Below are 25,579 nucleotides of genomic sequence, written 5' to 3' on the forward strand. Positions count from 1 at the left end.
TTCTGAGGTGCACCCCCATCTTATAACAGCCCTAAGCTTGAAGAGTATGACTTATTACTGAGGGCCATGCTAGAAAAAGTTGTCAATCTTTCCCTCAATGACTGTCAGTGGAAACAAGTCACTCTTCCTGTCAGTCTCGGCGGGCTTGGAGTCCGCACTGCCACCCAAATTGCTGTCCCAGCTTTCCTGTCTTCTTCTTCAGCATCAGATGACCTGGTCAAGGAAATTCTACCTGAAAACCTGTGTGACTTAGCAGGGATACATGACCCCCACTACATGGAATGTAACACAAAGTGGGGTACATGGCAGACCCAGCACTCAGACCAACCATGTTGAAAGACAAGAAGCAATCCAGCTGGGACAGCCCCATTGTAGGCAAAGAAGCCACAGCTTTGCTGGAGGCAGCAACAACCCCCCAATGATAGTGCACGCCTCATAGCTATGCAGGCTTCCCACGCAGGGGACTTCCTGTTGGCAGTCCCTTTGTCTGCAACAGGCACATGTCTTGATCTACAGCAGCTTCTTATTGCAGTCGCACTTCACCTTACTGCCCCTATCCACACTGTTCATAGGTGTATTTGCGGCGTGGTAGATGCAGACAAATATGGATTGCATGACCTGCACTGTGGAAAATCAGGCAGTTGGCACTCACAACATGACAAAGTCAGCCACCCTTTGAGCCACCCCTCTTCTCTTCCAGTCTTTCCTGTCCTGCCTGACACTGCATTATTTTGGGATCGTGTGTTTTTATTCTGTGTAACAGTGTGTTTTGTGTATCATTGGTGGGTCCAGTGCCACAGTTTATAAATGCTATACAAGGTGCTGCTCAGTAATGGCCATTACAGTCAACTTAACACACTATAATGAAGTATGAGTGGAAAAATGACTAATATAATAGTACCTTAAAGGGTATGTAAGACCTGCCTTAAAATATTACAATATGGCAGGATTACATTGTATAAAAAATAATTCACTGAACCTTGTATAAATGTTTACAAATGCTGCACTCATATACACTAGAGGTAACAAAAGCTAATTAATACATGTTTCTTTACCCTTTTCCATTGACTCCTGAGAAGGTCCCAGGTCCCTCAGTATGTTGTCCGGTAAGAGTTTCTACAGCATATGTAAATAAGATTGTTGTGCCTCCGCACTCTTCATGCCTCTACCAAACCTTACTTTTGTATATACATTGTTTAGACATTGGAGCTGAGATCTGTGTGTACTTTGTATTCAATAACTTTTTTTTATTGTAAATGGTGAATGGTGGTTTAGGGGAATGCAAACAGCTACTTCTTCACAAATTTAAATTTATACTAGAGATTTGAATTAATTTAATTGAAGATGCCTAAATGTTTCTAATGACTATGTTTAAATACAGTATGAACAGCACAGCTTTCCTATAAATGTTGATTTCCTTAATTTTATTACCATATATATTCTTGGGGTTGTCTATACCCAAGTGTACAGTATTGACCAGCATGGCAACTGTGTTCTTGTCATCACACCATCTCATTTTACTCCTCAAATTCTTTTTTTTTTATAGCTATGCAGCATTATACATGCAACATATCTTTGTAATGCTCATTGAGTATGAGGTATATGGATGTATATACTTAATTATGTGTCAACTGTTTATGTTCATGATTCATAGTATACCCTTCGTTGTAAACCTATGTTATGGATTTCTGGATTCCTGTATTCACAGTACTGTGCAGTGTTTTATATATTTACTGAACAGTATATTATATAGACTGTATAGTGTGGTATATATGCTGTGCAGTGTAGTATATGTACTGTACAGTGTAGTGTATATATATACCATACAGTAATTACCTAAGTGGAGTTACAGGATGAGCGCTACACTCTTGGTGTCCCGTCTTCCAGTACTCTTTTTTTTTTTCATATGACACTTTGAAACTACTAATGGTTTTGGCCTCCACCAGTTCTCACTTAACTTCTTTCAACTATCTACCACTATTTGCAAAAGAGAATTTTTTATTTTTTGCAGCTTTGTTACCTTAGAGAATCTATGACCTCGTGTTCTTGAAATTGCAGATTTAAAAAATTCTTCTTTGTAAATTTTGGCATTTCCTGTTACTATTTTGTATGTAGTTTTTAAAGCCTCTTTTTCTTTTATATTCTAGCTTTGGCATATTTAACCCCTCTAGCCTCTCCTTGTAGCTCTAGTTTTTCAGTTCCAGAAGCCATTTAGTTGCATGTTTTTGCACCTTTTCAGTTTATTGATATGCTTCTTGAGATATGGGCACCATACAACCACTGCATATTCCAATTTTAGTTTCATAACAGCCATGAACATTTTCTTTAATATTTTGTCACTGACATATTTAGAAGTGATTCTAAATTTGGAAAGCGAGTTTTATAAAGCATAGCATATGCTCCTCACACAATGTTCTTTGTTTGGTCCTCAGGTGACAGCTTTCTATCAACAATCATCACTAGATCTCTGTATCAGAGTTTTTTAATGACTTCATATAATTTGTAGGTTGTGTGGAGTCTATTTTTCCTATTCCACATTCCTTAACCTGGCATTTATTCACATTGAATTCCATCTGTCATGTGTTTCTCCATATACTGCTTGTTGTGGTCTTTTTGAAGGGCAAGATAATCATCTTCCCTAGTGGCTTAGCATAGTTAACAAACATGTTCATATAATTCTGTATTCTTTCTGGTAGATTATTCATATAGAAAATAAATATTCCTGGTTCTAGAGTACCCTGTGATAGTCCACTAGTAACATTTCTCCCGTCTGATTCGTTGCTTTTGATTACCACTCGTTTTTCTGTTAGAACATTTTTCATCCATGTCAACAGTCTCCCTGTTACTCTTCCAGTATGTTCCAGTTTCCAGAACAACCTCTTATGTGGGACTCTGTCAAAAGCCCTTTTTAGGTCCTCATAAATCCAGTCAACTCAAACATTTATCTACTGTATAATTTCTGTGGCTCTATCATAGAAATTTAGCAGGTTTCTTTCACAGAATCTTCCTCTTCAAAAATCATACTGTTCATACATGAAATACTTCAGAATGAGTTTTGCAAATCGACCGGTCCAAATGTCCTCTGACTTTGTAGACTTCCCAGTCCCACTGATTTCATATTGAAATCCCCAAGTATCAACAAATCTTTATCTGTTCTGACTGTAATCTCTTACATGATTATTATAAAGCCCTCTCTTTTGTCATCTAGTTCTTCATTATTCCATGTATTGCTTGCTGGTGGACTGTAGGTAGTAATGATTATCAGTTTGTCATTCTGATTGCTGATTTCCAACACCATTATCTCAACTTCTCATGAGTTGATAAGTATTAATTCTCTTGCCTTTGTTTCTTCACCAAGATAGCAATGCTTCTACCTTTTCTTATATTTGTCACATCTCCAAATAGCATAACCCCCTCGGGAATACCACCTCACTTAAAATTTTATCTTCCAATTCTGTCTCTGCTATTGCAACAATATCTGGTATCTTAAGCTATATCATTTAGCTCCAGTATTGTTTTTTTTTACCTTACCTCATATATGTTGTTACAAACCATTTTGAGGAACTTGTTGCCAACTCCTTTGCCCTTCACTGCCCTTTCTTCTAACAGTTTTGTTGATTTACTTTCATATACAATCTCATTGGCTTCCCTATCACATTGTAGAAGAAATCTTTATTCTTCATTCCTGTGTATATATACTGTGCAATATAGTATATATACTGTACAGTATATTATATATATATATATATATATATATTAATTTCATCAACACAAGACAGAACAAGAGTATTAATAGGGTATTAATTTCATCAACACAAGACAGAACACGAAACAATGGATATTGAATAGAAGTGTTTGTAGAAAGCCTATTGGTCCATATTTCTTGATGCTTCTATATTGGAGCGGAGTCTTGAGGTGGGTAGAATATAGTTGTGCAATAATTGGCTGTTGATTGCTGGTGTTGACTTCTTGATGTGTAGTGCCTCGCAAACGTCAAGCCGCCTGCTATCGCTGTATCTATCGATGATTTCTGTGTTGTTTACTAGGATTTCTCTGGCGATGGTTTGGTTGTGGGAAGAGATTATATGTTCCTTAATGGAGCCCTGTTGCTTATGCATCGTTAAACGCCTAGAAAGAGATGATGTTGTCTTGCCTATATACTGGGTTTTTTGGAGCTTACAGTCCCCAAGTGGGCATTTGAAGGCATAGACGACGTTAGTCTCTTTTAAAGCGTTCTGTTTTGTGTCTGGAGAGTTTCTCATGAGTAGGCTGGCCGTTTTTCTGGTTTTATAGTAAATCGTCAGTTGTATCCTCTGATTTTTGTCTGTAGGGATAACGTTTCTATTAACAATATCTTTCAGGACCCTTTCCTCCGTTTTATGAGCTGTGGAAAAGAAGTTCCTGTAAAATAGTCTAATAGGGGGTATAGGTGTTGTGTTAGTTGTCTCTTCAGAGGTTGCATGGCTTTTCACTTTCCTTCTTATGATGTCTTCGACGAAACCATTGGAGAAGCCGTTATTGACTAGGACCTGCCTTACCCTACAGAGTTCTTCGTCGACTTGCTTCCATTCTGAGCTGTGGCTGAGAGCACGGTCAACATATGCGTTAACAACACTCCTCTTGTACCTGTCTGGGCAGTCGCTGTTGGCATTTAGGCACATTCCTATGTTTGTTTCCTTAGTGTAGACTGCAGCGTGGAAACCTCCGCCCTTTTCCATGACTGTTACATCTAGAAAGGGCAGCTTCCCATCCTTTTCCATCTCGTAAGTGAAACGCAGCACGGAACTCTGCTCAAATGCCTCCTTCAGCTCCTGCAGATGTCTGACATCAGGTACCTGTGTAAAAATGTCGTCAACATACCTGCAGTATATGGCCGGTTTCAAGTTCATGTCGACTAAGACTTTTTGCTCGATGGTACCCATGTAGAAGTTTGCAAACAGGACACCTAGGGGAGAACCCATGGCGACCCCATCTACTTGCTTATACATGTGCCCATCCGGGCTCAAGAAGGGTGCCTCTTTAGTACAAGCTTGGAGTAGTTTCCTCAGAATATTTTCTGGTATGTCAAGAGGAGTACAGGCTGGATCACGATACACTCTGTCGGCTATCATTCCGATTGTCTTGTCCACAGGTACGTTGGTAAACAGCGATTCTACGTCCAACGAGGCTCTTATCTCTGTGGCCCGTGTGCCCCGCAGTAAGTCAACAAATACCTATTAATACTCTTGTTCTGTCTTGTGTTGATGAAATTAATACCCTATTAATACCACATTTTGTTCTGTCTTGTGTTAATGCCACATCACCCCTTCCACCTCGCTCAAATGTAGATATAAAATCGGAGATGCGTAAGTTCTATTCAGTTGTGTATTTGTGAACTAAAGTCTTTGAAAATGTAATAAGTTTTACGAAACGCGCTCGTGTCGCGTCAGACTAGAAATAAAAATGAATTTTGGAGAATTGAAACTTGATTTACCTCCAACAGTGAAGCGTAATGTACGAAAGATTGAGAAAATTCGTGTTAAAATTATTAATCTTACTTTTTCGGTCATAATTAATAATATATGTCTACAGGAAAAAATATACTAATATATATATATATATATATATATATATATATATATATATATATATATATATATATATATATATATATATATATATATATATATATATATGCGAACAAGCTTGAATGGTCCCCAAGCATATGTGCGAATGAAAACTTCACACCCCAGAAGTGACTCGAACCCAGACCGCCAGGAGCACAATGCCACTGGTGTACATGATACTATAACCACTCAACCATCAGTGACCATACAAAAGACGATGATAGCCGAGGCTATTTGACCACCGTCCCAACGGCACTTTGATGGTAATCTTGGGCATAGTTATTTCATCAAATCACCTCACTTTGTGGGGCCAAGTGAGCAACACAAATGCGAACAAGCTTGAATGGTCCCCAAGCATATATGCAAGTGAAAAGTTTGCAGAAGTTTGCGAACTTCTACATGGGTACCATCGAGCAGAGGGTCTTAGATGACATGGACTTGAAACCCATCATATACTGCAGGCATGTTGACGACATTTTTATGCAGGCATCTGATGTCAGACGTCTGCAGCAGCTAAAGGAGGCATTCGAGCAGAATTCTGTGTTAAGTTTCACTTACGAGATGGAGAATAACGGGAAGCTGCCCTTTCTAGATGTAGCAGTCACAGAAAGGAACGGAGGCTTCCACACTGCAGTCTACACTAAGGAAACAAACATAGGAATGTGCCTCAATGCCAGTAGTGACTGCTCAAACAGGTACAAGAGGAGTGTTGTCAACGCTTACGTTGACCGGGCTCTCGGTCACAGCTCAGGATGGAAGCAAGTCGATGAAGAACTCTGTAGGGTAAGGTAGGTCCTAGTCAACAATGGCTTCTCTAATGGTTATGTTGAAGACGTCATAAAAAGAAAGGTGAAACGCCATGCAACTTCTGAAGAGTCAACTAGCACAACACTTGTACCCCCTATTAGACTGTTTTACAGGAACTTCTTTTCAATGGCTCATAAAACCAAGGAAAGGGTCCTGAAAGATATCATTAATAGGAACGTTATCCCTACAGACAAAAATCAGAAAATACAATTGACAATTTACTAAAAAAACAAAAAAATGCTCCAACCTACTCATGAAAAACTCCCCAGACACCAAACAGAACGCCTTGAAGGAAACCAATGTCATGTATGCCTTCACATGCCCACTTGGGATTTGTAAGCCCCAAAGAACTCAGTATATAGGCAAGACAACTTCTCTTTCTAAGCGATAAACAATGCACAAACAACAGGGCTCCATCAAGGAACATATAATCTCTTCTCACAACCAGACCATCACCAAAGATGTCTTAACAAGCAACACAGAAATCATCGGTAAATACAGGGATAGCAGGAGACTCGACATCAACGTAGTACTACACATCAAAAAGTCAACACCAGCAATAAACAGCCAATTAATGCAGAACTATATTCTACCCACTTCAAGACCCCGAACCAACATAGAAGCAGCAAGAGAAAGTATGGGCCAATAGGCCTTCTGCAGTTGCTTCCATTCTTATGTTTTTCATACCCAATTTATACCCATTCATTCATGTTGTCATAGCTTTGTCACCACACCCAAAACTTTTGTGCCATATCACCTCACCCAAAACGAGTATAAGTATGATGTATTTTATGTGTAAATTAGTCTTTGAAAATGTAATAAGCATTACGAAATGTGTTCAGGTGTCAGACCAAAATAAAAAAGTAAAAGAATGAATTTTGGAGAGATAATTTTTCAATTACCCCTCGACAGTGAAGAAAAACTTAAGAAATATTGAGAAGATCAGTATTAGATCAATGAAGATCAGTGATCAGTGAAGATCAATATATATATATATATATATATATATATATATATATATATATATATATATATATATATATATATATATATATATATATATATATATATATATATATATATATATATATATATATATTGACCTCAAAAGATTCATTGAAGGTTGTAACAGAACCCATGAGCACCACACCAGAAATAAATACAGTTTTGATATTCCTAGAGTACAACTTACTCATACTAGAAATGCTCTTCAAATCAAGGGACCCAGAATGTGGAATGATCTTCCCAACCATATTCAAGACAGTACCTCTCTCAACCAGTTTAAAATAAAAACGAAGCACTACCTAATAAATTCCCTGTAACCTACCTTACCCCTCTGTTGTCAACCCATGTATTTTTTTTTTTTTTTTTTCAAAACAACGCTGTTTGAATGTAATTTTCTGTAATAATTTGTAATTGTATTTGTGCTGCTTTTTCAACCATGTACCCCCCTCTTTTACCTCTATTTTTATTTGTTCTCAACACATTTTATTCTTTTTACCCATTAGTTTTAAGCTTTAGTCATTAATGTTTTTCCTGCCCGAAACGCTTTGCGTAACAGTGGCTTTAGGCATTGTATGTACTAGCTCTATCTATTAACCCAACAAACTTTGTAAAATCTCTTTATGTATGTACCTTACCTAAATAAAAATAATTATTATTATTATTATTATTATTATTATAAGCTATCATTGCAATCAATCTTAGCTACCTATGTGCTTTAATATACTGTACCTACAATTTTCTCTCATCTTCTTTTTTTCATTCCATGTAACTGTTATCATTTTTTTTTGTCTATAAATTTTGCAAGTATTTACCTACTTAAAATTTTCTTAGATTAATGACCTGCCCGAAACGCTGCACGTACTAGTGGCTTTACAAGACTGTAATTACCATACTATGTATCCTCACATTCCCAATGTACCTTCTTGTATATGCATAAATAAATAAATAAAATAAATATATATATATATATAATATATAATATATACACACACAAATTTTAGACACCAAAACCCACCAGGAGACTTGAACCCTGGCCATCAAGATGGCAGGTACGCACTTAACCCACTACATCATACTCAGAGCCTTAAAAGAGGTGGGTGTTCTGGGGTATTTGAACCCCCAGATACCCCCCCCCCCTCCCAAGACCCCAAGACCTCCCAAGACCCAAAAAACAAATTACAAAACAAAAATATTATCCAAGCATGGCTTTATACAGAGTGCAAATCAAACAAGTCAAACAAACAATTAAATTTACATTACGTTAATGTATGAATACTAGAAAATATGGTGCGGGAATACTGTGAGCCAGGCTGAATAAATCTGTTACCACACAGGGATGTGTCAACAGGTCTACTCAGTAGAGCACTCAGGAGTAATCTAACTAGCTGGAGCGTCAAGCCTCTATATATAGGGAATGATGGCCGTCCAGGTGGCACTGGAGTCGTACATAACTATGAACCGGCTCGCACTAACGACCACTAACTTGTTCTCTGTGGGGTGGTGTGAGCTCCCAGCCAGGTGCGAGGAGGGTGACGGGCTGTGGAGTAGGGGGGAGGTAGTCCACCATATAAACGTTGAGAAGTAGTTGTTGTTGCTGTTGTGACTGCAGTTCTTGAATATATATGCATGGTATGGTAGACTAGGTGATGATGGAGCAGACCGAATCTCTTCCTAGAGAGATTACCGTGACAATATATATATGTACTGTATATACTATACTGTTCAGTATATATACTATATATATGTTCAGTATATATACTATTCGGTATATATTCAGTATACTATATACATGTTCAGTATATATACTATCCTTAAAAAAGCAAGAGTTACACCAGTCCATAAAGGAGGCAATCTGGCGGACATAAACAATTATAGACCAATATCAAATCTACCCATTCTATCAAAAATATTTGAAAAAAATGATCTACAAACAGCTCTATTCCTACCTCGTAAAATTCGACATACTCAGCCCCTGCCAGTTTGGCAACCGGTCCCAAAAGAGCACCAATGATGCAATCATTAGTCTCCTTGACGTAATCTACTCAGCCCTTGACAAAAATGAGTTTCCGATTGGACTCTTCATTGACCTAAGAAAAGCCTTTGATACTGTTAATCACAACTACCTTTTACTTAAACTCCAGCATTATGGAATTCGAGGCCTTGCCCTGGACTATATCCGATCCTATCTTAGTGACAGACACCAATGTGTAACCATCAATGATACAACCTCTTCCACTCTACCAATAACCGTTGGAGTGCCACAGGGCAGCATCTTAGGACCTCTTCTATTTCTTATATATATCAATGATCTGCCTAATGTCTCTAATATTCTTAAACCTATATTGTTTGCTGATGATACTATCCTCATCTATTCAGACCCCAACCCACATACACTAAATAATGTTGTGAATAATGAATTAAAAAATGTCCACTTATGGATGTCAACTAACAAACTAACACTAAACATAGAAAAGACCTACTACATCTTATTTGGAAACAAATCATCGAATGCAATTCAGCTACAGATAGACAACATTAACATCATTAATAAAAATGATGGCAAGTTTCTTGGCCTATTCCTAGACAAGAGACTCAACTTCAGCACCCACATTCAACACATAACTAAGAAAGTCTCTAAAACGGTTGGAATATTCTCCAAAATAAGATATTATGTTCCTAACTCTGCTCTCCTCTCACTATATTATGCACTAATCTACCCCTATCTTAATTATGGTATCTGTGCATGGGGGTCTACCACTGCAAACCACCTTAAGCCCATCATCACCCAGCAAAAATCTGCTATCAGAATAACAAACTCTGCTTTCAGACAACACTCAGCTCCCTTGTTTAAATCCCTTAACTTGCTAAATATTAACTCCCTCCACACATTCTCATGTGTCAACTACATTTACAAAACCCTGTTCTTAAATGCAAACCATGCTCTGAAACTCTCCCTGGACAGATGTCAAAGGACCCATTATCACCACACCAGAAATAAATATCTCTTTGATATCCCCAGGGTCAAACTTAATCTGTGTAAACACTCTATGCAAATTAAGGGACCTAGTCTATGGAACTCACTCCCTAGTGAATTGAAAAGCTGTCAAACTTTTGCCTCATTTAAAAACAAAAACAAAAAGTACCTAATTTCATCTTCGTAGTTTCCTACACTGAGCTTTAAACTTGCTCTTTATCTAGTGTTACCCAATCTCCCAATCTTTATGTACTTAATCCAAACAACTTTATCATTGTGTTCATTGCTGTCTTCTTTTATGTGCTAGCCATATGCTGTATTGTGCCTGCTAAGTTTTGTTAAACTACCATTCAAGCTGTCATTGCAATCATTCTGAGCTACCTATGTGCTTTAATATACCTACAATTTTTCTCTCATCTTTTTTTTCATGCTATGTAACTGTTATCATTTTTATAAATCTTGCAAGTATTTACCTACTTACAAGTTTAAGATTAAGGACCTGCCCGAAATGCTGCGCATACTAGTGGCTTTACAAGAATGTAATTACTATGCTATGTATCCTCACAATCCCAATGTACCTTCTTGTATATATATAAATTAATAAATAAATAAATGTTGCACAGTATATATACACTACACTGTACAGCATATATAGTATACTGTACAGTATATACAGTTCACTGTATAGTATATTTACTATGTTGCACAATATATATACACTGCACTGTACAGTATATATAGTATACTGTACAGTATATACAGTTCACTGTACAGTATACATTTTACATATATATATATATACATACAGTATGTATATATATATATATATATATATATATATATATATATATATATATATATATATATATATATATATATATATATATATATATATATATATATATGTCGTACCTAGTAGCCAGAACTCACTTCTCAGCCTACTAAGCAAGGCCCGATTTGCCTAATAAGCCAAGTTTTCATGAATTAATGTTTTTTCGTCTACCTAACCTACCTAACCTAGCTCTTTTTGGCTACCTAACCTAACCTTACCTATATATATAGGTTAGGTTAGGTTAGGTAGGGTTGGTTAGGTTCGGTCATATATCTACGTTAATTTTAACTCCATTAAAAAAAAATTGACCTCATACATAATGAAATGGGTAGCTTAATCATTTCGTAAGAAAAAAACTAGAGAAAACATATTAATTCATGAAAACTTGGCTTATTAGGCAAATCGGGCCTTGCATTGTAGGCTGATAAGTGCGTTCTGGCTACTAGGTACGACATATATATATATATATATATATATATATGTGTATGTGTGTATATCACGAAAATAAACACGTGATTAAGAATGTGACAATGTCAGACCACGGAGGAAAAATGAAACAGGAAATTTCCTTAAGTACTTTCGTATATTAAATACATCTTCAGAAGGTGACCTTCTGAAGATGTATTTAATATACGAAAGTACTTAAGGAAATTTCCTGTTTCATTTTTCCTCCGTGGTCTGACATTGTCATATATATATATATATATATATATATATATATATATATATATATATATATATATATATATATGTGCAAACAAGCCTGAATGGTCCCCAAGCATACATACAACTGAAAACTCACACCCCAGAAGTGACTCGAACCCATACTGCCAGGAGCATTTTGCAACTGGTGTACAGGGCACCTAATCCACTCGACCATCACGACCGGACAAAAGCTGATGGTAGCCGAGGCTATTTGCCCATCAGCCCGCCTGCACTCTGATGGTAATCTTGGGCATAGTATTTTATCAAATTACCTCATTTTTTGGGGCACACGTGAGGAACACAAATGCAAACCTCGCATCTGAGATTGGTAGCCTCGGCTACCATCAGCTTTTGTCCAGTCGTAATGGTCGAGTGGATTAGGTGCCCTGTACACCAGTTGCAAAATGCTCCTGGCAGTATGGGTTCGAGTCACTTCTGGGGTGTGAGTTTTCAGTTATAGTTATACCTGTAGTTATATATATATATATATATATATATATATATATATATATATATATATATATATATATATATATATATATATATATATATATATATATAGATATATATATATATAGATATATATATATATATATATATATATATATATATATATATATATATATATATATATATATATATATATATATATATATATATATATATATATATATATATCTGAAAACTCCTCACCCCTGAAGGGTTCGAACCCAGACAACCAGGTTTTGTGTTACTCCACGTGGCCCCATTATGGGAGGTTATTTGATGAAATATGTCCCTAAAATTTACCACCGATTGCTGTTGGGGATTGGGTTAAGGGTCTGATGACTTCCAATTCTTTTGAAGTCAGTGTGGTCTAGTGAGTTAAGTACTGGATACGCTAAGGTGCATGGAGCCCTGGCTATCTGGGTTCAAATCCTTCAGGGTTGGGGAGTTTTCAGTTGCATATTGGCTTGGGGATCATTTAAGCTTGTTTGCACTTTATACTGTATATATACTGCATATATATATATATATATATATACTGTATATGTATATATTTCTTTATTTCTTGATTTATTTTACTTTCACTTGGAATGACTTGCATAAGCTTTAATATTTAGTGCTAGATTGGTAGGTTGAATTTTTATTAGACTGGGTATTGATTCCTCTTTCCCCTCTTTTGAATGAGAACTTGGGTTACCCATGAGCTTGAGTGGCCCATGAGTGAACTCATGTCTGAAAACTATTTAAGTTTCTGCAAAGGTTTAATAGAAGTTTTATAATTTGATATAGTATATCTGAATTGCAAAATATTTTGTGTGCAAGTTAACCACTGTGATGCGGTAAGTTTATTGTGAAATTCCCCCTGTGCGCATGAAATCAAATGTTCCCCCAAAATTTGTTTTCCTTTGTAAAATTATAAATTCTCTTCCCTGAACATGTCTATGTAAAAATAAATACCAAATTCCACTTACTTTGGCTGTGGAGACGTGGATAAGGTGTGCTGTGACATCATCAGGGGCTGGTCACCCGTGCGTGACACGCCCAGACACGGTCACGCGGGCCATTCAAGCACCGGGTGTTGCCACCAATATATTTTCAATTATTTGTTCTATGTATTTCCAATGTGGTTTTATTTGTTTTTTTTATAGTATATGATGCATATATGTGTCATTTACAATATGTATACAGTAGAACGTTCATAATGTTCCATGGAACTGTGATACATGTGTCAGTAACGTGTCCACAATAAATGTTTATTGTCGCAATATTACTTATTAAAAATTCACTAAAATTAGAATATGTACAGTTTCACACACTACTTACACAGTAACAAACTGTATTACACATTCAGTACTTCGGAAGTGAGTAATAATCAACGAAGTAGTCCATGGTACTCAGTGACTTCACTCTCGTTGCACCCAGTACAAATAGATTTTCACATCCTGTTACTTCGTTCTGTGTGCTTGCAAACAACGCACTCATGTACACCCTTGGCTTTAGTACCTGTAGGTGGTATGTAGCCAAGCTTGTAAAGCTTAAGGTAGTCTTGAAAATATTATAGGAAAAGATCAATTTGTAAAGTAGTCATGAAAAGATCGCTTTGTAAAGTCCCACACAGGAAGAGATTCAGCTAGCCTCGAAGAGTGTCTATCAGTCTGGAAGAGATTCTGGCATTCTGGAAGAGATTCAGCCAGCCTCAAAGATAAGATAGGAAGCCGCTAACACTGTGCATCTAAGCTACTTGTATCAGATGCATCATCACTGAATGCAAAAAATGATTCAGCGATGTATCATTTATATAAATTGGAGATAGCATAAGTGGGCAAGGGTGGCACTCAGAGCTACAACTGGATATGCTCGCTGTATCGTCCTCATAGGTGCTGTATCACTTGCATCTGACCTTTGTGTTAGGTCCTTATTGCGCCTAGCTTCACCAATATTATGACCCTTATGTTCTTCAAACAATAAGGTTTGAATTTCGCTGACAGCGCGCGATCTTTCAACACCGCATCGGACAGGTGTTTGGGAGCCAGAGGCACGTGCGCCACACATGGTTGCTCACTCAGTACTAACCCAGCCAGCAGCCTTAGGGCATTCTGGGAATTTTTTCCAAGATGGCTGCCTCTCACTGGAGGTCCTAACAGTCCATTTTGTACACAACCAACCACACACACATTTAGAATGGGTACAAAAAAATGTTTTCTCCGTTGGCGCAGTTCCCCACCAACCAAAAATACTCAGTTGGCGCAGTTCAGTGGTTAATATAAAATACACTATGAAACTTTATTTTGATTTTATTGTTTGCTTGCTCAATGCAGACATTTGTATTTTGTTGTTTGTCCTAGTTGAATGAGAAGCTGTTGACATATAATTTATATATTGTATTTCTGTATTTGCTTATCTCCTATCAGAATGGGAAATATATATACTTGTAAATTCTTTAAACAGCCATGAAAGTGGAAAGTACAGATGCCTTTGTCCAGGAGGATTTTATGGTGTGACTTGTGAAAAGCAGAACCCTTGCTTCTCCAGTCCTTGTCAGCATGCTGGGTCCTGTATCAACCTCACCGACACACACTTTATATGTCGTTGTGCTCCAGGATACACAGGTAAGGATAGAAATTAATACAATAGTTAAGTATAATACGTATATTATTATTTCAATCAATTTAAAAATTGCCTTTCATTAACTACATATTTAAAGATATAGCTAGACAGTACAAATTTCTTTCCAGATTTAAATCTAACCCTTAAACTGTGCAACACTTCATATGACGTGTTGAGTAACTAACGCGAAAATGCGCATCCCTTCATATGATGTTTTGGGGTACCACGCAAGATTTAAACGGCCCGCTGCTACACGGGGTTCACACCAGCTTCTTCACCAAGATAGCAATGCCTCTACTTTTTCTATTATTTCTGTCATTCTGTCTTGTAAACAGACGCCATTTTTTTTTTAAATCATAGGCAACATTCCTGGGTGTGAAAGCCTCAGTACTGAGTGAGCCACCAAGGCTGGCGCATGCAGCATGAGCTCACAGCGCTGCTGTTCAGCTTGTGACCACAGCATTGCCTTAAAATATAAAAAATATATGTCACTAGTATTATTCAGCAATCATAGTATTACAGAAGACCCCTATCTGTGATAAAAATTATCAGGATTCTGATAATAGCAGGATTGTTGTGATAATTTGCACTGTGCTGTGGAAGGAGTAATGTTGAGGGAGGGAGGGCTGTAGTGTCGTCTGTTGAATCTGTGTGGCCACCTGTTGCTGTCTGCACTTACTATACCAGCTTAGTGGTTCGCTGTAGTGAACACAAATGTAGATACTTATATATATAACGTGTATATATAGTGTAATAACAGCAAAAGGAGTGTGGGGAGAAGCCATTTTGGTGAGGGAGGTGGCATCATCTGCATGACTTGTCATGCTGTGTAAGGATGGCCACGATGCTCTTCGGGCACTATATCAGCTTAGTTGAACAGTTATGGTGAACAAAACATGTAGATACTTTATATATATATATACAGTGGTACCTCGCATAACGAATTTAATCCGTTCCATGTTCGTCATGTGAAACGGACGTCATACAAAACGAGTGTCCCCCCATGTAACCAGTGTGATGCACTGTGTTTATTGTGAAATTTCCCCAGAGTGCATGACATCAAATGTTCCCCAAAATAAAATTTTTCTTTGTAAAATGATAAATTACCGTCCCTGAACATGTCTATGTAAAAATAATTACCAAATTCCACTTACTTTGGCTGTGAGGGCGTGGACAAGGTGCGCTGTGACGTCATCAGGGCCTGGTCGCCCGTGTGTGAAGCTCCCAGACATGGTCGCGCAGGCCATTCAAGCACCGCGTGTTGCCACAAATATATTTTCAAATATTTTTTCTATGCATTTCCAATGCGGTTTTATTTGTTTCATTTATCGTATATGATGCATATTTGTGACCTTTACAATATGTATACAGTAGAATGTTCATAATTTTCCATGAAACTGTGATACATGTGTCAGTAATGTGTCCACAATAAATGTTTATTGTCACAATATTACGTGGTAAAAATTCACTAATATTACAATATGTACAGTTTCACATACTATTTACACAGTAACACACTGTATTACACACTCAGTACTTTGGAGGTGCATAATAGTCAACGAAGTAGTCCATGGTACACAGCGCGACTTTGCTCTCCTTGCACCAGCTACAGATAGATTTTTGTTTCCTGTTTCATCGTTATGTGTGCTTGCAAATAACGCACTTGCGTGCACCCTTGGCTTTAGTACTTGTAGGTGGTATGTAGCCAAGCTTGTAAAGCATAAAGTAGTATTGAAACGATTATAGGAAAAGCTCAATTTGTAAGGTAGTCTTGAAAAGATCGCTTTGTAAGGTCCCACACAGGAAGAGATTCAGCTAGCCTCAAAGAGTGTCCATCAGTCAGGAAGAGATTCAGCTAGCCTCAAAGAGTGTCCATCAGTCAGGAAAAGATTCAGGTATTCTTGAAAATATCAATGAACACCACCACCATGGAAGCAGCTAACACTGTTAATCTATGCTACTTGTATCAGATGCATCATCACTGAACGCAGAAAACGATTCATCTATGTATCATCTATATACATTAGAGATGGCAAGGGTGGGGCTCAGAGCTACACCTGGATACGCTTGCTGTATCATCCTCATAGGTGCTGTATCACTGGCATCCGACCGTTGTGTTAAGCCCTTATTGCGCCTAGCTTCACCAATGTTATGACCCTTATGTTCTTCAAACAAAAGGGTCTGAATTGCACCGACTGAGCACAGTCTTTCAACACCGTGTGGGACAGGTGTTTGAGAGCCAGAGGCACGTGTGCCACAAATGGTTGCTCACGCAGTACTAACCCAGCCAGCAGCCCTTGTCTTTCATATTCGTTATGGCAAAAGGTTCGTTCAGTTTTTGTTGGGTAGGCTGCTTCATTATGACAATCTTTCTTTGTTTCAAATGTGTTCCATTTGTTTTGTATTTGTCACTTACGTCTCAATAATGGAGCAGCCTACCCGACAAACACTGAACGAACCTTTATGAGATTTGTCCATTTTTCAAATTGTTTCAACAGTTCTTTTATTTTTCGTTTTTTTTTTTTTTTTTTTAAGAAACATGGAGCAGTCGACCTGTAGACCACCGAACGAACCTTTTTGACATTTGTACTGGTTTTCAAAATTCTTCATTTTTTTTATTATTTACGTTTTTTGTATGTAAGAAACATGGAGCAGCCTACCTGCCGACCACCGAACGAACCTTTTGCTATAAGGCAAATGAAAAATAAATATTGAACACATTTGAAGAAAGGAAAATGTCATAATGGTTTATTCAGTGTATGTAAGGTAGGCTTCTCCATTATTGAGACGTAAATGACAAATAAAAAACAAATGGAACACATTTGAAACAAAGAAAGATTGTTATAATGGAGCAGCCTACCTGCCGAACACCGAACGAACCTTTTTGACATTTGTTGTATATCAGACATTTCATTTCTTTTTTCCTACAAAAACGTCAATGCTTTGCAACATCTCAGTTGTCACCCTTTTATATCCCAGCATCATTAGCATCTTTAAACAAGAACAACATAATTTATGTGCATCTTCGGAGGCGTCTAAGAATGTGCAAGAAGCAGCGCGACCCCACCATGTGGTGTTGACGTTACTCAAACCAGCGTTCGTCATAAGGGACGATTTGACGCCGATCGGGCCGTTCGTTACCCAAAATATTCGTCTTTTGGGGCAATCGTTATGCGAGGTACCACTGTATATATATTTATATATAATATATATATATAATATATATATAGTGTAATAACAACAAAACTCTTTGTTTATTGTTTTGTGAATATAATAATTGAATCACTAATATGATCACAATATTTTTGAGTATAGCGATGATTCACACATTTTATTATATAAATATATCACACTACACACTATTGAATAATATTACTGCAAAAAAACTTAAACAAAAATAAATCAGAGACATTGAAGTAATTAGTTAATAATGTCTTTATGGCAACTGCCTGACAGTTGTGGTGGCGAAGTTGACCACCTCTGACGGTCGCTCTGTCAATGCCTCTTTTTTGCCAGACTTCCCTGCCCTATTGTGGCCAAAATATGCCACCTATGTTTTTTTTTTCCTGTGATCAGTGAACACAAATGAACACTTTTATATAACAAAATAATTTTTTTTAATTTTTTATTTTTTTGCGCCTGTGGGTGTTGAAGGCCAAATAGCCCAGAACAGCTTAGGGGTTAACCCCTCAACTGCTAGGCTTCCAAATATGACAAACCCCTCCCCCCCCCAGTGTGCAGGAAATAAATTCTCTTAAAAAAATTATTTTTTGTTTTGAAAGTGTCAAAAACCCTTCCCTGAGTATGGGTATAGTAAAGAAAAGTCAAAATTGTACTTACTTTGGTTGCTATGGGGTCCGTAAGTTGGCGCGTGACGTCATCATTCCCCATTTGCCCATGGCGTATGCTCCCAGGGCCAGTAGGGCACCCAGGGCAGGATGTGCGCGCTGCCGCGAATATATTTTTGTTAATTTTTTGCCCACAGTTCCAAATACAATTTATTTGTTTTTACGTGCCAATCCTATGTATAATGAACACATACACCTAATTATGGCAGTCAAACATCCGTACTGTCAGTAGACACTGTGTTACGTGCATCAGAAATATGTTCACGTATCCTGCACATACAGTATTTCCAATGTATCATGCTAATATATTTATATTTACAGTCTATATACACACTATACAGTATCACACACTATATATACACACAACATAAACACACTCAGTACTCCGCGAGTGTGTGATATGCTGCGAAACATCCAACGGGGCAGAGTGGCACCTTGCACTCCATGCACCAGGTGCTGATGCATCTTTGCTTTTGTTCTCTGCGGATAGTGTTCCTGCATACTATACATGCACGTTTACCCTTCTCCCGTAATGCTGTGCCTGGCATATACTCGAGCATGTGTACTCCTAAGTTCTCGTTACCCTTCAGTCTGTCTGGGGCTGCGTGTGGCATTATTGCTTGCACCCCGCTCAATGCAATGGAGTCCTCCTTGCCATACTTTACTAGCAGCTGTGACACAACACCAGCACTGAATGTACGTATTGATGGTCTTCTGCCAGATTTTACCAGGTACATATTGAAGCAGTTGAGCACTGCAACATCTATTAGATGGAAGAAGAATTTTTTCGTCCACTTCACAGACTTGCGCACGCACTCCACTGCACCAAGCATCATGTCACATTTATCGATGAGGCGCATGTTCACATTATAGTCTATGACACAGTCCAGTTTATACATGGGGAAGTGCGTCTGAATGTGGACTTTCCCACTATCCAACAGTGTCCGGTGTGAATCGTAGTCCGGTGCTCCCCCCTCCCCCTCTCAGGGAGGGAAGGGCTGCATGGATGAGTGGCATGGCGGTGAAGTGTGATGTTTGCTTGTTTCTCTGGGATTGAAGGGAGTTCTGCCTCTCTGTTCGATTTTCATTGTTAGTTTCTTACAATGTGAGGTTTGAATTGTTATGCCTACCTTTCTGGGTGTGTAACCCTAGTCTATGGCAGAAAAGGAAAACCCCCAACCACAAGGTGGGTTTTCCAGAGCCATTTCTCCCTGAAACCTCTCTGAAGGAGCCAGGTTCTGACTTGTGGTCCATGGTAGGTTGAATATCCTACCACTCCATATCTAATGTTCCAGTCTAATAATATCTCGCCTTAGCCCAATAGCTCCAGGGAGCCTCTGCGGCTCGCCCAGATTATGGCGTTTCATTACATTCAATGGTGTTTTTTTGTTGTCTTCTTCCTCGGGGGTTGGAGGTTTGAATCCAATGGTACATTAGCAAACATTAAGCTGGGGATGGAGCCTCCTTGGCCTAAGCTGCCACCTGTGGTGTTCAGGAAAGGTTGAAGCTAGGATTGTTACCAGTTGTCAACTATCGGTTACCTCGATGACTAAACCACATACCAGAAGATGAGGAGACAATGACGTTTAGGTCACAATCAACTTGATAATGGTCCAGGACGGGCCGAAACGTCGTCGTCTCCTCATCTTCTGGTGTGTGGTTTAGTCATCATATCTCCAGCCACATTATTGGGACTTATCGTCTGTATTGGTTACTGTATTTTTATATTGTTTCATTCACTTCTTTGAGTATTGGTCTTGTTGTTTAGTGTTACCTTTACTTTATGTGCTGTTCACTTTGGTGGCAGGTATATTGTTGATCCCCATGATTCCCTCACCTCTGCGAGAGAGCCAGATTCTGGTCCTGTACTTTTAGGACCAGAATCTGGCTCTCTGAATGTATAATAATGTTAGAGGATGCCCGGTTGTTAATATAGGCTCTTATGAATCAGTGCCTAAGCTGAGGGATGCCACTGATGGTTCTGCTGAGAAACTGACTTTTTATGGTATTCAATGCTCTATATTACAAAGCTTGAAACATGTACAGTACTTGTAAATATTGTTCATTATGAAGTAGATCAGCTTTTTCTGTTTCAGAGTCAATACCTTACATTCTTAGAGTTTTTGTGTAAATGTACTTAAGTTTTAATGTAGCATTTTATAGTTCTGAGGATCTTGTCATAGATTTATAGTCATGTAATATATTGGGTTGGAAGCATGACTTACAGTACTGACATTAGGGATAACAATTAGTATACAGTACATTGATTAAAATATTGATCCCTGATTGCCTTGTTTATTGTATAAATTCAATAATATATTCTTAAACCCAGTATTTAAACTGTAGACTAATTTTATGCTTTTAACATCCTAAATGCTTTTATATCAAAGCTTTTACAAAATTAAATTTGCATGTAATCATCCCATTTTTTTTCCTGCTAACTCTTCAACCCATCTTGTGCATGTGCTGCCACTGGCATCTCGTGCAGGAGTTGAGTGTGAAGAGAATATTGATGACTGTGGCAGCTCACCGTGTGTTAATGGTGCTACGTGTGTTGATGGTGTGGCAGCATTCACTTGCTCCTGCACCCCTGGCTATACAGGTGAATGCTCTCCTAAATGTACAGTACATAAGTATTCTGCATTTTTAAAATTATAATGGAATGCAATACTGTATACCACAATGTTTATTGCTTAAGAATTCAATGAGAGGATGAATAAATTTGTTGCAGTACAAGTTAATATAGTACTTTTTGTATGTTTTTAGAAACATAACTACTGTAAATGATATTTAATTTGTTATACATGTGATTTAATTAAGAGCACTTCAACATTTTCATAGTTTACTAATTTTTACAGGTGTTGCATTTAGGGGTTTACCTTATGAATTTGGAGATTTGCAGTTATTGATTTCTATGCCAAGTTTAGAAAAGTGTAGGAGATTTGTGACTTGATGCAGGTTTGTGAGTGAGTGATGAGTGGGATTACTGCAGTGTTGGCTGTGTCTTGTTACACTTAACTTTTTTTTTTTTTTTTTTTTTTTTTTTTTTTTTTTTTTTTTTTAGATATATACAAGAGTTGTTACATTCTTGTACAGCCACTAGTACGCGTAATGTTTCGGGCAGGTCCCTGGAATACGATCCCCTGCCGCGAAGAATCGTTTTTTCATCCAAGTACACATTTTACTGTTGCGTTAAACAGAGGCTACAGTTAAGGAATTGTGCCCAGTAAATCCTCCCCGGCCAGGATACGAACCCATGACAAAGCGCTCGCAGAATGCCAGGCGAATGTCGTCTTACCACTACACCACGGAGACTGTGGGGAATATTATGGGGAATATTAAGATTAAGAACCTGTCCGAAACCTTTTGGATTATAATCCTGCATCATTACACACATTACAGGAAAGAAGAAGAGGTATTTGACATCCAATACCTTTCTTCCTTGGGAAAGAGTGATCACGTCCTCTTGGACATTAAATACGTTATGTGATATAATCTAGTAGAGAATGTGGACAGTGAAACAGTTGTTAAACTCGATTTTAAGAGAGGACGCTATGGGGAACTTAGAAAAAATTTTCATGGGTATAATTGGACAGACTTGTTGCTAGGCAAAGAAGTAAATGAGATGTATGCCAAATTTTGCAAAATATACATTGAAGACACAAACATTCATACCAAAACAGACATGCAGACCTGGGAAACAGGGTTGATTCAACAGAAATTGCAAGAGGGCCAGAGATCAAAAGACACAAGCATGGAATCATTATAGAAAGAGGCCAAACCCCCAAACATACCAGTGATATAAAGATGCAAGAAACAACTACACGTCAATAAGGAGAGAGGCAGAGAGGAACTTTGAGAACGGTATAGCAGACAAATGTAAATCAGATCCAGGCCTTTTCTATAAATTCATTAAAAGCAAGCTGCAGGTAAAGGATAATATTCAGAGGTTGAAAATGGGGGACAGATACACGGAAAATGAAAAGGAAATGTGTGAAACATTAAACAACAAGTTCCAAAGTGTGTTTGTACAAAATGAGATCTTCAGAGAACAGCATAGTGCACATAGAGGTGTCTAGAGATAAAGTGAAACAAATGCTCTTGGAGCTAAGAACAAAGTAGTTGGCCCAGATGGAGTTTCACCATGGGTTCTGAGAGAATGTGCACCTGAGCTCAGCATTCCACTTCAGCTGATTTTTCAGACATGCCTGTGTACAGGAGTTGTAATAGATGTGTGGAAAAAGGCTAACATAGTTCCAGTCTACAAAAGTGGCAGCAGGGAAGCCCCCCCTCAAGTATAGACCTGTATCATTGTCAAGTGTAATATAGTCAAAATATTGGAAAAAAATAATAAAAACTAAATGGGTAGAACACCTGGAGAGAAATGATATAATATCAGACAGACAGTATGGTTTTCGATCTGGAAGATCCTGTGTATCGAATTTACTCAGTTTCTATGATCGAGCCACAGAGATTTTACAGGAAAGAGAAGGTTGGGTTGACTGCATCTATCTGGACCTAAAAAAGGCTTTCAACAGAGTTCCACATAAGAGGTTGTTCTGGAAACTGGAAAATATTGGAGGGGTGACAGGTAAACTTCTAACATGGATGAAAAATTTTCTGACTGATAGAAAAATGAGGGCAGTAATCAGAGGCAATGTATCAAACTGGAGAAACGTCACAAGCGGAGTACCACAGGGTTCAGTTCTTGCACCGGTGATGTTCATTGTCTACATAAATGATCTACCAGATGGAATACAGAATTATATGAACATGTTTGCTGATGATGCTAAGATAATAGGAAGGATAAGAAACTTAGATAATTGTCATACCCTTCAAGAAGACCTGGACAAAATAAATATATGAAGCACCACTTGGCGAATGGAATTTAGTGTTAATAAATGCCATGTTATGGAATGTGGAACAGGAGAACATAGACCCCACATAACCTATAAATTATGTGAGAAATCTTTAAAGACTTCCGATAAAGAAAGAGATCTCGGGGTTATCTTGAGGTTATCTTGAGATGATTTCGGGGCTTTAGTGTCCCCGCGGCTCGGTCCTCGACCAGGCCTCCACCCCCAGGAAGCAGCCCGTGGCAGCTGACTAACTCCCAGGTACCTATTTACTGCTAGGTAACAGGGGCATTCAGGGTGAAAGAAACTTTGCCCATTTGTTTCTGCCTCGTGCGGGAATCGAACCCGCGCCACAGAATTACGAGTCCTGCGCGCTATCCACCAGGCTACGAGGCCCCTACGAGGGGTGGTTCTAGATAGAAAACTATCACCTGAGAACCACATAAAGAACGTTGTGCGAGGAGCCTATGCTACACTTTATAACTTCAGAATTGCTTTTAAATACATGGATCGGGAAATACTAAAGAAATTGTTCACAACTTTTGTTAGGCCAATCCTAGAATATGCAGTGGTTGTGTGGTGCCCATATCTTGAGAAGCACATCAACAAACTGGAAAAGGTGCAAAGACATGCTACTAAGTGACTCCCAGAACTGAAGGGCAAGAGCTATGAGGAGAGGTTAGAGGCATTAAATATGCCAAAACTAGAAGACAGAAAAAAAGAGGTGATATGATCACTAACAAAATAGTAACAGGAATTGACAAAATTGATAGGGAAGATTTCCTGAGACCTGGAACTTCAAGAACAAGAGGTCAAAGATTTAAACTAACGAAACAAAGCTGTGGAGAAATATAAGAGAATTCACTTTCGTAAACAGAGTGGTAGACGGTTGGAACAAGTTAGGCGAGAAGGTGATGGAGGCCAAAACCGTCAGTAATTCCAAAGCATTATATGACAAAGAGTGCTAGGAAGATGGGACGCCACGAGCATAGCTCTCATCCTGTAACTACACTTAGGTAATTACATGATTCAGTCAAGATTTCACTTTATATTGTATATATAACAGGAGAATAGAGGTAGTATTTAATATTAACCCTTAGATCGCACAATACATATAGATGAGTTCAGTAACAAAACCAGTACCGTGCAATACATTAATAGCTGTTTTTGTGTCTAGCGCAATAATTTAAACGCCCCGTGTGGGATAGGGGCACCTATAGTGCAGCCACGACCAATAGTAAGCAGACGCCACCTAGAAAAAAAATCATGGCCAACATTCTTGGGTGTGAGAGCCTTAGTACTGAGCGAGCCACCAAGGTTGACGCATGCAGCATGAGCGCACAGCATTGCTGTTCAGCTTGTGACCACAGCTGCTGCTGTTGGTGCTGCTACTGCTGTGGCTGCTGCTGAGCGCCACCCATGTCATCTCCAATTTTTATAGATGATACTATAGATGAATTGTTTTCTGGGTTCAGTGATGATACGTCTGATACAAGTAGCATAGATGAACAGTGTTAGTGGCTTCCATGGTCGTGTTTATTGCCAGTGGTGGTGGTGGCAATACAAGGAGCATGGGTGAATTTGCACGGAGGACTGTGGATAATTTTGTAACACACAACCCACAATTTGATGATTCTGATGTTGGTGTTACACTCACTTTCCCATATACAGGTTAAGATATGAGTTATACCCAGACAGAATTTTGTCATTGAGCTTTTCCTAGATCTTTCCAAGAATACAAGAATTTTTTTCAATCCTACATTACAAAGCAGTCCCCGTGGCATAGTGGTAAGATGCTCGCATGGCATTTTGTGAGTGCTTTGTTCTAGGTTCGTATCCTGGCCGGAGAGGAT

The 25,579-nt window shown here is 38.2% G+C and overlaps 1 protein-coding gene across 1 annotated transcript in view; it reads left to right on the forward strand.

Moving 5' to 3' along the window:
* The window catches only part of LOC123767978 (uncharacterized), a 268,631-nt gene that overhangs the window by 135,211 nt on the left and 107,841 nt on the right, over nucleotides 1-25,579 (forward strand). Inside the window, exons 10-12 of the mRNA XM_069306497.1 lie at nucleotides 5,132-5,197; nucleotides 14,864-15,024; nucleotides 21,359-21,472. Of these exons, the coding sequence (XP_069162598.1) occupies nucleotides 5,132-5,197; nucleotides 14,864-15,024; nucleotides 21,359-21,472 (341 nt within the window). The remainder of the gene's footprint in view (nucleotides 1-5,131; nucleotides 5,198-14,863; nucleotides 15,025-21,358; nucleotides 21,473-25,579) is intronic.

Source organism: Procambarus clarkii, chromosome 58, assembly GCF_040958095.1.
Source record: "Procambarus clarkii isolate CNS0578487 chromosome 58, FALCON_Pclarkii_2.0, whole genome shotgun sequence".
Classification (NCBI taxonomy): domain Eukaryota; kingdom Metazoa; phylum Arthropoda; class Malacostraca; order Decapoda; family Cambaridae; genus Procambarus; species Procambarus clarkii.